At 38.1% G+C, this 14,943-nt stretch overlaps 1 protein-coding gene across 1 annotated transcript in view; it reads left to right on the top strand.

Moving 5' to 3' along the window:
* The window catches only part of CPB2 (carboxypeptidase B2), a 51,513-nt gene that overhangs the window by 34,486 nt on the left and 2,084 nt on the right, over positions 1-14,943 (top strand). The window contains exons 7-10 of the mRNA XM_008516938.2: positions 2,268-2,378; positions 4,876-4,969; positions 9,612-9,814; positions 12,728-12,815. Coding sequence (XP_008515160.1) covers positions 2,268-2,378; positions 4,876-4,969; positions 9,612-9,814; positions 12,728-12,815 — 496 coding nt within the window. The remainder of the gene's footprint in view (positions 1-2,267; positions 2,379-4,875; positions 4,970-9,611; positions 9,815-12,727; positions 12,816-14,943) is intronic.

The raw sequence follows: 14,943 nt of genomic DNA on the forward strand, positions 1-14,943 counted from the left end.
TGAGGGTAGGGCTTGGCACAGAATACAGGCTACAGGTCAGGCCTCACCCACTCCTGCTTGAGTCCTGCTTATTAGATAAGAAATTCTGGGGCTAACATTGATCGTCCCTCAGAGCCTAACTTTTTTCTGAAAGAGTCCCACAACCATTGGTAACGGTAGAAAGGAAGTAAAGAGGGTGAAAAGGACAAAGAAACCTACCATGCCACATCTATCAAAAGTTTGGGAAACACACTAGAAATGAAAAAGATAAATGCTTTGTTATTTTAAAGGAAATAAGATCTCCTAATCTTTTTCTGATAATGAATGCTACATTTTTATTGAAAAATGACTCCAACATAAATTTACAAAGTTGTAGCTTAAAAATATATTTAACTAGTTGCTCAGCTATTTAAAAGATTGCTCCTCTCATTCTACAAAATTTGCTTGCTTCTCAGTAAGCTTTTATTTCTGACTCATAGGAGCTTAAAAAACAACTTGTACTTTTGCTTTCTTTTATTCCATGGCAAAGAATTTTACCACGATTCATGATTGTTCTAGGGAAATGTGGATACAATATTTTAAATATTTGAAGAAAAATATGGTAAAGTTTTAGCCACAGCAAAGGTAAGATTTAAAAGACTTTCTTTGTCAATGACAAAATATTTCTTGACGAAGTCTTTTGAGCAAAGTTTAAAGCAGCGAATAATTGTAAACTAATCCACAAATTAACATGAAGCATGGTGGCCACAAATGAAGATTTTGTCCCAAAGCTTAGTCCTAGGTGAAACGATTTAACCAGTGGAAGTTTGTCTTTGTGGGTCTCCCGCCTCTACATTTGCTCCTTTTGTGGTGAACTTCTCAGTCATCAGAATTTGGATGTCCTTGGACCAGGTTGAAATACGTGACCCTTAGCTGGGGTCTAAAGCAGAGAAGAGCAGTGTCAGATGATGCCGATTAGGAAACTCAGGGCCAGGACTTAGGAAAACCTACCACTGATTTCAAAGCCAAATGACCTGATGCTCAGGAAACACACTCGATTCTAGCAAAAATTTAGCTCACAATTTATAAAAACAATGTTGCCAGTCTAATCTAGCCATGTCTGGGCATAAGATAAATTTCATTTAAGCTCTGATTGATATAGATTATTGAAAAAGGAGCAAAACTGTATCTAGGTTTTTGTTTCCTTAAATCTTTGTAGTGGACTTTATGGCTTTAATAAAGAGTTCTTTTTCTTTCTTGAAGGAAGTTTTAGAAAATGTATGGTGCTATTTTCTGCTCCATTAAATGGGGAGATCGTTTGTCCAATGTTCAAGGCATTCACCACCACCTGGCAGCATAGCACCCTAAGTTAAGAATTTTTGAGGAATTAATACTTTTCCTGAAAGTCAAATCTGCAAATCTAAATATGCCAAATGACTTTTTTAAAAAAGAAAAATGCACAAAAGAAACAGGCTAAGTTTACTAGATATTAACTAGATGGATGTTAACTACTTATGTGGTGATCACTTCACAATATATACTAATATCAAAACATTGTTACATATCCGAAACTAGCATAATATTATATGTCAATTATATCTCAATTAAAAAGAAAAGAAACATGGGCCGGCCTGTGGTGTAGTGGTTGGGTTCCTGCATTCCCGTTTGGTGGCCCAGGGTTTGCCAGTTCGGATCCTGGGTGCAGACTTGCACACTGCTTGTTGAGCCACGCTGTGGCAGGCATCCCACGTGTAGTGTGGAGGGGGATGGGCACAGATTTTAGCTCAGGGCCAGCCTTCTTCAGCAAAAAGAGGAGGATTGGCAGCAGATGTTAGCTCAGGGCTAATCTTTCCCGCTACCCCCCAACCCCCCAAAAGAGAAAAGAAACAGACTAAGCTTAGAAAGATTTAAAAGATATGTTATTGAGCTGGCCCTGATGGCCTAGTGGTTAAAGTTTGGTGCACTCCACTTCAGCTGCTTGGGTTTGGTTCCAGGCCCAGAATCATGTCACTTGTCTGTCAGTAGCCATACTGTGGCAACATTTCACATAGAAGAACTGGAAGCACCTACAACTAGAATGTATACAACTATGTATTGGGGCTTTGGGGAAGGGAAAAAGAAATGAGGAAGACTGGTGACAGATGTTAGCTCAGGGGAAACACTTCCCAGCAAAAAAAAAAAAAAAAAAAAAAAAAATCTCCTGATGCTTTATCCAATATTAATCCCACTATCTGATGCTGTAGCCACGGTCAAGCACATTAAAAAAAAAAGAAAGATACATTATTAAACATACTTGGTTTAATTTGTAGGTAACTCACTCCCATGGGAAAGAAAACCAGTATTCCGATCTTTTGAGGCACATGGATTTCTATGTTATGCCAGTGGTTAATGTGGATGGTTATGACTTTACATGGAAAAAGGTAAGTGAAGGTTGAGAAAACAAAACACATCGGCTTTGAGGATACAGATACACAGGCTGTATTATTCATAGAATCCTGGATCCCGGCACAGTGGTTTTATTATGAAAAAAAAATTTTGAAAATTCTTATTATGGAAAAATTCAAATATATATGAGTGGAAATAATTGCATAGTAAACGTCTGTGTACTCATGACACAGCTTCAACAACAATCAATTCATGGTCAATCTTTTTTCATCTATATCCTCTTCCCATTTCTACCTTACCCATATTATTTTGAAGCAAATCTCTGACACCACATCATGTCATTGGTAAACATTTCAGGATGCATCTCTAATAGAGGGCTTTAAAGAAAACCCCAAAATACAATTATACCTAAAAATTAACAATAATTACTTAATAATATAAAATGTCCAATCAGTATTTAACTTTCCAATTGTATCATAACTTTTTTAAAAGTTTATCTCTTTGATTAAGGGTCCAAATAACACTAATATGTTGAGACTGGTTTATATATCTTTTAATTTTATTTTAATCCATAGATTCACCCTCCGTCTTGCTCTTTCTCTTCTGCTTTTTCTCCTTGCAATTTTTTCATTGAAGAAAAGAGTTTCCTGTTGTCTGGATTTGCTAATTGCATTGTCATGTTGCAGTTCAACATGTTCCTCTGTCCTCTGTGTTTTCTGAAACTTGATATTTGGATTCTAGACGCTTAATCAGATTCAGGTTAGACTTTTTTGGAAAGACTGCTTCATCGGGGTAGTGTGTTCTCACAACAGGATGCGCACAATGTCTAGTTGTATCTCTTTTTGTGATGCTAGCTACCATTGGTGAAGAATACCTAGATCTATTCATTCTTACTAGGAATCATTTGAATAGCATTTTGATTTGTAAAATCATGAATTGCAAGAGTTAGAACAGCATTCAAACTGAGGAGACATTCAACAGAATTGCATTCTAAGCAATATGCACATTTAAACCTGAGTCCCCTTTAACTCGATCATGAACATAGTATGAGTACCATGATTAGTCTCCTCCCTACTGGAAACCATTATCAATGGTATTTCTAGTCCATCAACATCATGATTCATGTAAAATTACTCAAGCAATATGAAGTACAGTCCTTTCTGATTTAATGAGAAACACATAAGAACATAATTGAGTATATAAAGTTCTGAAAAACCTACTTGAGTAGCACAAACAAATACTAAGGGGAATGAAAATAATTTCAATGATTAGAAACATGTGGAATTATACAGGAATTATTTCACATAGGAGGTAATTTAAGCAGAAGAGATGGGAATGGTGAAGAAGAATGATGAAAAAGTCATGTCAGGTGAGAAGAATACTGTGAACAAAAATTTGTAGGTGAGAATGGGCAAATCCTGAACTAAGTTAATGAGAAGTACCTAGCATAGTACCTAACACAAGTTTGGTGTTCAGTAAATGGTCATGTTTATAGATTGATATTAAAATAAATTTATGCCGTCACCTGAATCACAGTGGAGTTCAGCCACCCTTTAGATATTCCTACTCCCCAACTGTCCTTTGTATCACAACTCTGCCAGTTAGTCCCTGCAGTTTGAGACCTGAGTTCTCCAGAACAACTGTCTCGCTACCAAACCACAGGCCTGGGATTAGAAGCAGACTGGAGGCTTGGCTGAAGAGTCGGTGAGAGTAGGGGAAAAGGTGCCACATCATCTGAATCCCAGGACTCAAACAAAGTCCATGCAACTGTTTACATGATCAAACTCCCAGTTTGCCCCAAGAACCCAGTGGGATATTTGCTCTATGTTTAAAAATCAGAGTCGAATCAGTACAATCAAAGGAGCTACCGGGCGAGGAGTCTTCACAGCTCTACATCCTGTAACTTTTAAATGAGAGTGTTGAATTCAGAGCCTTGAAACTCATGACCCAACAATTTTGTGTTATAATCATCAAGCTTGCTGAGAGTCTTGATTTTAATTATTCCAACCACAAAAAAGAAATAATAATTATGTGATGTGATAGAAGTGCCAACTATCACTACAGTGGCAATCATATCACAATGTATAAATATACCAAATCAATATATTGTACATCTTAAATTTATGCAGTTATATGTCAAATATATTTCAATTAGAAAAAAAGAAAACTCATGACTCATAGTTTTAATTTGATTTGAAATAGTTATTTTACTTTTATAGAAGGAAATGAAAATGATGATGCATAAAATTGATTTAAAGGGAACAAGACCAAACAAGAAGGTCAGTAAGCAGCCTAGCAAACCAAATGAAATTCTTATTTCTATAGATCAAAACTCATCAGATATTACCATTTCATTTCCTTCAAAATAAAACAGTTTGAGTGGACCCAGTTGAGACCCGGATAGAAACAGAGACTGTGTGAAAGGAATGTTGTGATGACAAACGGAAGTGATGGAGTTGAGGAGAGAAACATAATGTTGGCAACTTAACCAAAAACATGGCCACTCTGGTTATCTTTATTTTGTTTATTTAGAATCGAATGTGGAGAAAGAACCGTTCTTTTCATGGCAACAACCCTTGCATTGGAACAGACCTGAACAGGAACTTTGCTTCCAAACACTGGTGTGGTAGGTGGTCTGCTTTATTTATAGCCTTGTATCTTCATTAAAAAGGTGATAGCCATAAAGAAAGGCCATTAATTCAAACTAATTAGAGGGGAGGCCTGTCTGAATCAGGAAATAATTTAAATAATAGCTTTTAGTTAAATGTAATGCTATGAATGTTGACTAGAGTCAACAAATCACCTTAACCTTTCCTGCCTGCCATTCCCATATCTTTAAAAGAAGCAAGTTGGACCAGTTCTTTAAGGTCCTTTCTAGCTTCAAAATTCCAAAATTTAATTTTTCTAGAATAATAAGGAAGTGACTGCTACATTTCTTATTTTCATAAATAAATAACATTCCTCATTAGGATATCAAAGACCAGAGCTGGGTGAGCTCCTCTCATTTTCAATTGCATAAGTCAATGTTTACTTCTAGAGCGTTTGAAAACATTTTCCTTTGTGTTCACTATTCACTTACTTAAGTTGTTTCTTTCATGATTATCACAAAGATCAATTTATGTCTAGCACCGCGGAAATTTATCATTCTCTGATTTGAAAGAGTTAAGGGACTCAGTGAATACTGATTTGGGCGTTCAAGAATGTTGTCTGCTCTCAGGTAGGTGGGTGTTAGTTCACTCTCCTCCCTCCCATTATATTTCATAGTTACTATATTTAGGAAACAGCTGCAAAACAAAACTAAACAATTCCAAAACTATAGATGATTCCGTTATCTATATATCATGGATGGAGAAACCCAGACTTTAAAAGGCTAAGTCCCTTGCTGGAGAGCACAGAGCTAGGAATTACCAGAGCTGGGATATGAAGCCAGCTGACTGACTACAAATTTATGGAAATTCTTCTCTGTCTGACCATCACTCTTCAGTTATGAGTTCCCTTTTGGAACTTATTTTATCTTCAAGCTCTTTTGGTGCTCTATTTTACTTGATTTTCATGGTGAAGCCAGTGTTACCTAATTTGAACAGCCACGTAGGCAAAATATATTGCTATTGCCATCAAGCAATATGGCAGGACACTCTCAGGCATGGCGCTGTTATTACTTATCACAAGAGTTAAAAACAGAAACAGAAGCAGCAACCTTACAGACAAGAGAGAATTCCAGATAAAAGAAGTAATTGTGAGGACTCTTGTTTTACCAAGTGCCCCAGCATCTCTTCAGTACTATGTAAGCAAGCCAGTGAGAAAGAACTCAATCCTATCTCTTCCTTGTCCCTGTAACTACACGTGCCTTTGTGAGACTTTGTAAGGGATCTAAAAGAGCACCTCACTTATTAACAGGAAGTGACATATCAAGCCTACTTATTCATTTTATGTTCATTTTACCCTTCCTCTGTATTAAAATGGTGCGCCTGTATGTGTGTGTGTGTGTGTGTGTTGGAGCTGGGAATGAGAGGGGCAAGTGGGGGTATCTTCATTGGGTAGGGCTGCCATAACAAAATAGCACAGACTGGGTGGCTTAAACAGGAGAAATTTATCTCTTGCAGTTCTGGAGACTAGAAGTCCAAGATCAAGGTGTTAGAAGGGTGGGTGACTCCTGAGGCTGTCTCCTTGGCTTGCAGATGGCCACCTCTCGTTGTGTCCTCACACGGTCTTTTCTCTGTGTGCATGCATCCCTGTTGTCTCACTCTCTTCTTAGAAGCCCACCAACCATATTAGAGCAGGGCTCCACCTTTGTAACTTCATTAAACCTTAATTACCTCCTTAAAGGCCCTATCTGCAAATATAGCACATTGTAGGTTAGGGTTTTGGCATGTGAATTTGGGGACGACAAAATTCAGTCCTTAACAGGGGGTGTTTTGTGAGGACCTCTGGTCTCAAACTTCCTAAGATAAGCTCCATTCATTTTCTGAAATGTTAAGTTAAACTACAAAGTTTTTGCAACTGTTACACAGTGGAAAATCCTTTATTCCTTTTCCTATGAGACTAGGGTGTTTTTTTAAAATTATCTTTTTATTGTGGTAAAATAAATGCAACATAAAATTTGCCATTTTAACTACTTTAAAAATGTACAATTCAGCCTCATTAAGTATATTCAAAGCCTTGTGCAACCATCACTAATATCCATTTCCAAAACTTTTGTGTGTGTGTGTGAGGAAGATTGTTGCTGAGCTAACACCTGTGCCAATCCTCCTCTATTTTAGGTGGGACGTCACCACAGCATGGCTTGACAGGCAGTGCTGGGTCCACGCCCGGGATCTGAACCTTTGCACCCTGGGCTGCCGAAGCAGAGCATGCGAACTTAGTCACTCTGCCACTGGGCTGGCCCCCATTTCCAAAACTTTTAATCATCTCAAACAGAAACTTTGTATTATCTCCTCATTCCCCACTTGCCCCAGCGCCTGGTAATTTCTAATCTACCTTTTGTCTCTATGAATTCGCCTATTCCAGCTATTTTTTGATTCCATGCCTATGGATCAAAGAAGGCTTGAGCTTGAAGGCACCTGGTAGACCATCTACCTCCTGGTATAGATGAAGTGCTGCAGGCTGAGAGAGAGATGAAGTAACTGGCCCTTCATCATATTCATCATTAAAAGATGAACACGCCTGCTTAATGGCAAAGCAGAGTCTCAAACTCAAGTTTCCTGACTCTGCCTGGCTCTTCCCACCAAAATGCTTGAAATCACTAGAACGAGAGTCACAGAATGAGAATCTGAAGCTGTGCTGTCCACTATAGTAGCCACTAGCCACATGTGGCCATTGGGCACTTGCAATGTGGCTTGTCTGAATTGAGATGTGCAGTGAGTGTAAAATGCACACCAGATTTCAAAGACTTAGTGTGAAAAAAGTAAAAAGACCTCATGAATAATTTTTGTATTGTTTGCTTCGGAAATAAAAATACTTTGTACATATTGGCTTAGATAAGTTATATTATTAAAATTAGTTTTACCTATTTCTTTTTTTAAATTGATTATTTGCATTATATTTCTATTGTACAGCTCTGGTCTGAGCACTCATATTAGGATATAACCTCTCTCCTCAACTCTTTTATGTCCTCCCTCACCTCTACCTCCAATATATAGTCTCTGTTCTCTAGAACTATGTGTCAGGAAAAAGAGGCCAGGAGTATTCAAAGGTGACTGAACTATCAAAAATGGTTTGGCCAATCACATTGGTTAAAAATTAAAACAAATAAAATGGTTGGAAAGGCCTTGGATATTCAGCACATTTCCTTGTGGGAAAATGAATGTTTAACAAACATTAAGGTTGTTTCTGTTGCAAATAGCAGGAAGAAAGCAGAGCAAGTTTAAGTAAGAAAGGCAGACTCTGTAAGGATAATGGAGCAGCCCCTGGAACCCAAAGGCAGGGATGCAGCTGGGACTCAGAAACAGACTGGAACTGGGCCTGGAGCATAGTAGGTGTACTGAGTCCTTTCTCTCCCCATCTCATCTCTGGGATGCATACTGACTTTTTCGAGTGCCAATCCACATGGTCCTGATGATGATGACAACAACAACGAGAAACAACAGTTACTGAACACTTAGTATATGCCAGGCACTGTGCAAAGCATTTTATATGCATTAGCTCACTGAATCCTCATTAAATCCTCCTTTAATGTATAATTTTTCCATTTAGCAGATAAGGAAATTGATGTATAGATAGGTTTAAAAAAAGTTATCCAAGGCCATATAGCTATAAAATGGTGAAGTCAAGATTAGAATCAAGTGATTGGGTAATTAACAATATGCCACGTAGCCTCTTATTGTAAAGGATGTTTACTACCAAGAATGTCCAATTTGCATATCCTAAAATAACAGTATTTACTTCATAGGATTATTGTGAGGATTAAATGAGATAATGCACATAAATCTTAGCAGAGTTCCTGATCTATAGCATGTGCTCTGTGCTACTGTCGTTATCTTCTTTGTTCAAGAGAGCAGCTGGACTGAGAGACTAGCATCTTCATCTGGATTTCAAGTTATCAGTGGAGGGATTTGGATTGGCAGAATACAAGTTAGGGACACAATTCAGGGCTAGTCAACTGTTTCCAGAAGGGAATAATTTTTGGGGTCAGAGGTGGCTCCCTGAGGCTCCACCCCTGTGAATTAGGGACAGAAAGGAGAAGTGTTGGAAGGTAGACTACCATCCTAAGTGGTATATACTATAATCTCTCAAAGGAGAGAATAAATATTATTCTGGCAACAATTATCACCATCCCATTTTATTTAGCAAACCACTTTAGCAAGTTAGAAATAGCACTGAAGGCAGATTTGTGTTTTTGAGTTCCCAAATGAGACTTTTCTTTTATGAACTCTATTGATTAGTAATTTTTAAACTACATATATCAGAAAAAACAAATTCATAATGGACTAAAGAAAATGGGGTTTATTTTTCTCACATAACCACAAGTTTGAAGTCGGGGCTGGCATCTTGAGACTCTCTCAGCCACTTTCTCAAAGTGGCAACTTGGCTGCCCCCAGGCAGCAACAGTTGGAGTGTCCACTATGAGGGCACCTAAGTATCTGACTTTAAAAGAAACATAAGCAACATTTAGTGCACAGCAGAAATAGGTTCTTTACAGAGCTTGATCTAATCCATTTATCTACAAATGTTACACTGTAGATACCAAGGAGAATACATCGTCATGGGAATCACAAATTACAACAGTATGTGCATCCCCCCGTAATTCCACTCTATCCATTTCACTCCAGAGGAAGGTGCATCGAGCTTCTCGTGTGCAGAGATCTACTGTGGACCTTACCCTGAGTCGGAACCGGAAGTGAAGGCAGTGGCTGATTTCTTGAGAAGAAATATCAACCACATTAAAGCTTACATTAGTATACATTCATACTCCCAGAAGATAGTGTTTCCATATTCCTATAATAGAAGCAAAAGCAAAGACCACGAGGAACTGGTAAGTGCTGCTTAATTATTTTTCGCATTAACATTTCGGAAATAAAATAACACTGAGGTCAAGATCAAAAACTGTGGGGAAAAATGTCTCCTCTAGAGGAAAAATGGAAAGGATTTTTATATTTTGGTCTATCTCTAGCGAGTGTCCCCCTGGGTCAGGGTTCAGGTAAAGAACTGGGCCTTACCCTGAGGACATGACCTTCAGTCCAGGAGATGGGCTCCCTAAGAAAATGTCAGATAAGCTCCTTGAAAGTCAGGAGGGCATCATTCCACCTGGACCTGATCTACATATGAAACCATATGAGCCAGGACAAGGACATGAGTCTCTGGAATTGTGAGTCTGCTGTGTGGTCGCTAGCTTTCTCAGACAGCCATCCACGGATCAAGTCACAGCACGACACTCATCCATTTGATACTAGCATCAGGAATTGTCTGCACACTGACCTCCCTAACCCCAGGAGTTTGGTTCTATTCAAAGCACCTCTGATTTCAGCATTGAGGCAAGAGCACCACCCCACTACCACCCCCGGCCACCTTTTTTTTGGAATGTGGAGGAAGGTATAGGAAGTTCAAAGAGGACTCACACAGTCTGCTATCGCCTCACCACTTTTCGGGCCCAGATATTCTGTGTTAGGTTGATGGCAAAGGATGCAAGGATTTTTGATGGATTGTGGCTAGACTTGGCCAAATCTTCATCCTAGATGCTTTCCAGACAATGGAAGTATTATGGCAACAGTTTGATTCTTGTCCAAGGTCTGATCTTTATGTAGCGGTTGTTTCTTACTGACTCATTTTGTTCTGGTTCTCTTAACAGAATAAACTATAGCCACATTAGGGTCTAGTGATTGCTGATGACAAATACAAGGTTATTTATATTTTCTGAAAATAGCTCATTTAGAACATAAACATACTTGACACTTGCAATTCTCTTTTTTCTCAAGGAAAAACTTGGAAGGAGGACTCCTTTATTGGTGTTATCTTTGGAGAAATGAAAAGATATTTATCATGATTTGGAAATAGAATTAGTCTGATTTTGCCTTATTTTTGAATTACTATTACCACAAGCATTTGTTGAGAGTTATTATGCATAAAATATTGCGTTGGATGGACATTGATAGAAGCATTAGGTAGGACCCCGCCCTTTAAGAGAATTGGACATGTTCAGGGAGCTCAGCCCTCAGCCAATGTTACAAACAGCTGTACTCCAAGGTACAGTAACTACTGAATAAGTGGCACAGATGGTAGAACTCACTTCTGACTGGGATAGCAAGGGGTGGCCTCATTAATTGATTCAGAAGGAAGCGCTGAGGCAAGTGAGGGGATAAAGTCCCTGTCCTTGAGGAATTAATCATCTATTAAGGGTGACATATTGTAAAGAAAAAGGGATGATAAAGTGCTATTGACGTCAAGGAAAAAAATACAATTTTAGCGAGACATTGAAAGATAGGATTTCCATAGGCCGGCAGGGAAAGGAGGACATTCCAAGCTGAGGAAATGGCGTTCCCCCCAGGAAGTATGTCCAGGGGGCTGTGAGGGTGGGAAAGTGGAGTGTGACACCATCAGAAAGTGGATGAGGCCAGCTTGTTTTTTTTTTTTTGAGGAAGATTAGCCCTGAGCTAACTACTGCCAATCCTCCTCTTTTTGCTGAGGAAGACTGGCCCTGAGCTAACATCCACGCCCATCTTCCTCTACTTTATATGTGGGATGCCTACCACAGCATGGCTTTTGCAAGCAGTGCCACGTCTGCACCCGGGATCCGAACAGGGGAACCCCTGGCCACGGAGAAGCGGAACATGCGAACTTAACTGCTGCACCACTGGGCTGGCCCGAGGTCAGCTTGTTGAATGTCAGAATAAATTTGCATTTTATTCTGTAGACAATGGGGTTCCATTAAAACTTTTTTTTAAAACAAAGGAATGGCACAACAGAATAGCCACTGATATTCCTCTGGGTGTTCAAGAGAGTGACAGTGAATACCGTGATGCCAGTTCAACTTCAGAGAATATCTGAGCAAGCTGGAAACAAACGTAGTGGACCAGAGACTTAGTTATTATCCTGCTTCATACTGGGGACGTAATCTTTTTTATTTAATTAGTCTTTTGGAATTATTAGACATTTTACGTAAGAAGAAAATAGAGTTTGTGAGAAAGGAATGCATTAGGTAGATGTATTTAGAGAAGTTGTATTTAAAGTTTGGTGATAATTTTGTCTAGCAATAGGATAACCCTAAGTCATTTGCCTTTGAAATATAGTTATACTTCATTTTATATAATAAATGAGTTTCTTAAAAAGGCATGTGAGAATTATTTCTTCAAATTAAATAAAAATTTTCAATGTATTGGAAGAGTCTGTGTTTAAAGCTACCCAACTGTGATTTCTATAAGCAAAAAAAGTTTTTTAAGCTAATTTATTCCTCTTAATATGCCTTTTGGATAAATGCAGATTTTTAATATATACAGGGTTTTTCCAGCTTTATAGGGCTATAATTGACATATGACATTGTTTAAGTTTAAGGTGTACAATGTGATCATTTGATACACACATATATTGTGAAATGATTGCCACAATAAAGTTAGTTAACACATCCATCACCTCACATAATTATCATTTTTTTCTTTTGTGGTGAGAACATTTAAGACTACTCTCTTAGCAGCCTTCAAGTATATGGTACAAAGTTGTCAACTGTAGTCATTATGCTGTATATTAGATCCCCAGAACTTATTCATCTTATAACTGGAAGTTTGCATCCTTTGACCAACGTCTCCCCATTCCTCCCTGCCCCCCCCCAGCCTCTGGTAACCACCATTCTACTCTCTATTTCTTCATATATACAGTTTGATTCAATTAATATGTGATTGGGTTTTTTTTTTCAAAGCTGCACATTAACTGAAATTCCATATCCTATTGATTTCAGTCTCTACTGGCCAGTGAAGCAGTCCACGCTATTGAGATTGCTAGTAAAAATACTATATATACACATGGCAGCGGTTCAGAAAGTTTATGTAAGTATTTCTTCTTAAGATCTCGGAGAACTGTGAGGTATTAAACAAATCTGTGTTTGGTTTTTCTGTGTGGATTTAATTTTTCTAAATGGAATCTTTAAACAAGGTCCCATATAAAACAATTGGATTATAACAATAAGAAAGGGAGGCATAACAGCTATGACAGCACTGAACAAGGCTATCTGAATAAATGAATACACTAAAAATAAGCCAAAATGATATTTAAGAAATTACGTTCATTGCTATAGAGTCGGGATTATAGAATTGGCATCACACTAAGCAACTGAAGCAGAAAAGTTCATAAAGTGTCAAAAGAATTTGTAAGATGCTCAGGGCCACCATGTAAGGTTGTTCAGGTTGAATGCTGTACAAAGCTAGGGAACACCATTTACTTTAGGTGCTTTTTAGTGGCAGCCTATGCCCAAGAGTATAGCTCATAGTACACTGTAGTTGAATGTCTTCTACTTGTATCACACTGATGACAACATATATGTGTCAAACCCTTAACAAACACTTTAAAAGAATTTCTACTGGAAGATATTTTATTGAGGGACTTTTTTCTACCCACAGTGGAATGACAAACAGTAATTTTGCTCTTTTTCAGCTGGAGGGGGAGATGGGAGAACAGGAACAGAAAATAAACATGTAACCAGGTGTCAGCCAACTATGACCGCCAGGCCAAATTCAGCCCCCTGCCTGTTTTGTATAGCCAGTAAGCTAAGAATGGTCTTTCCATTTTTTAATGGTTGAAAAAAAATCAGAAGGAGAATAAGATTTTGTGACATGTGAAAATTATATGAAATTCAAATTTGTCTCCACAAATAAAGTTTTGTCAAACATCCATTCATTTGCATATTAGCTATAATAGCTTTCATGATAATAGAGATGAGTAGTTGTGACATAGACCATGTGGCCCACAAAGCCTAAAATATTTACTGTCTGGTCCTTTACAGGAAAAGTTTGCCAATCTCTGATGTAAACAATTAATTAGTAAAATTTAATATAATCCTACTGATAAGTGGAGATATAGGCTTATGGGTTTGAGAATGACTGCAGGAGAGAGAAGGCTACTTAGCTAAAGTGGCCCAGGAAGGTCTCTGTAGGTGACATTTCCGGGAGACCTACTTGGTAAGTGGTTACTAAAAAAGGTATGGGGACAAACCAGGGAGAGGTAATGTCATGTGAAAAGGCCTTGTGACAAGATTTCAAAAGCCCCAGTTTCCTTTAACAGGAATGGTCTACAGGGGTATAAAAACGCATTCATATTAATTACTACATTCATATTATTTTCAATAAATTGCTTCAGCACCAGATGCCCTATTAGTAGAAAGTCCTTTTCTTCTTCCTCCTCAACCACCCAAAATTGTCTCGGAACAAACTGGAGCCAGATTGGTCCACACGGTATCTCTGTCTCTTGGTATCATTTGTCCACTGCTGCCTTTGCGAACCCAGGTCCTCCCTCTGTCACGGAGGAACCCCACAACTGCCTTTTACAATTCAGAGCTTTCTTGACTCTCATTCTCTTCTCTACTAGTGTTCTCAAGAGCATGACCATAGTACCTCAGGGCTGGAGGAGCTTCTAGAGCAACTTCCTGTTATGATGAAATCAGTCCACCTCCACACATTCATTCATTCAGGACACATCTATGTGTATGTGGGTGTAAGCACAGGAAAATGGCCAGAGGAATAAATGCCAAATATTGATAATGGTTGTTGGAAATATTTGCTGAATGAATGAATAGCTTAACTAACCCACTGGTGATGGATATCTTTCAATATTATAAACAATGCTTCAGTAAACACCTGTGTAATTAATTCAAGTATAGGTATTAAAAAGAGGCAAAATGATCACTTTGCATATTATATGATCGTCTACCTAGAAAACAGTAGAAAATCAACCAAAAATATTAGTAACAATGAAAGAGTTGAGTAAGGTGGCTGACCATGAACTAAACGTACTCAAATCTATAACTTTCTTATATATCAAAAAAATCAGGTAGAAAAGAAAATGGAAAAAAGATCCTACTGTCTTCCCTCCATGTACATATATACATATGAACACATATATAGATACTACATATATATGGATTCATTGTTCAATGTATATATGTGTGTACACACACAAATC

The sequence above is a fragment of the Equus przewalskii genome, chromosome 16 (genome assembly GCF_037783145.1).
Source record: "Equus przewalskii isolate Varuska chromosome 16, EquPr2, whole genome shotgun sequence".
NCBI lineage: Eukaryota > Metazoa > Chordata > Mammalia > Perissodactyla > Equidae > Equus > Equus przewalskii.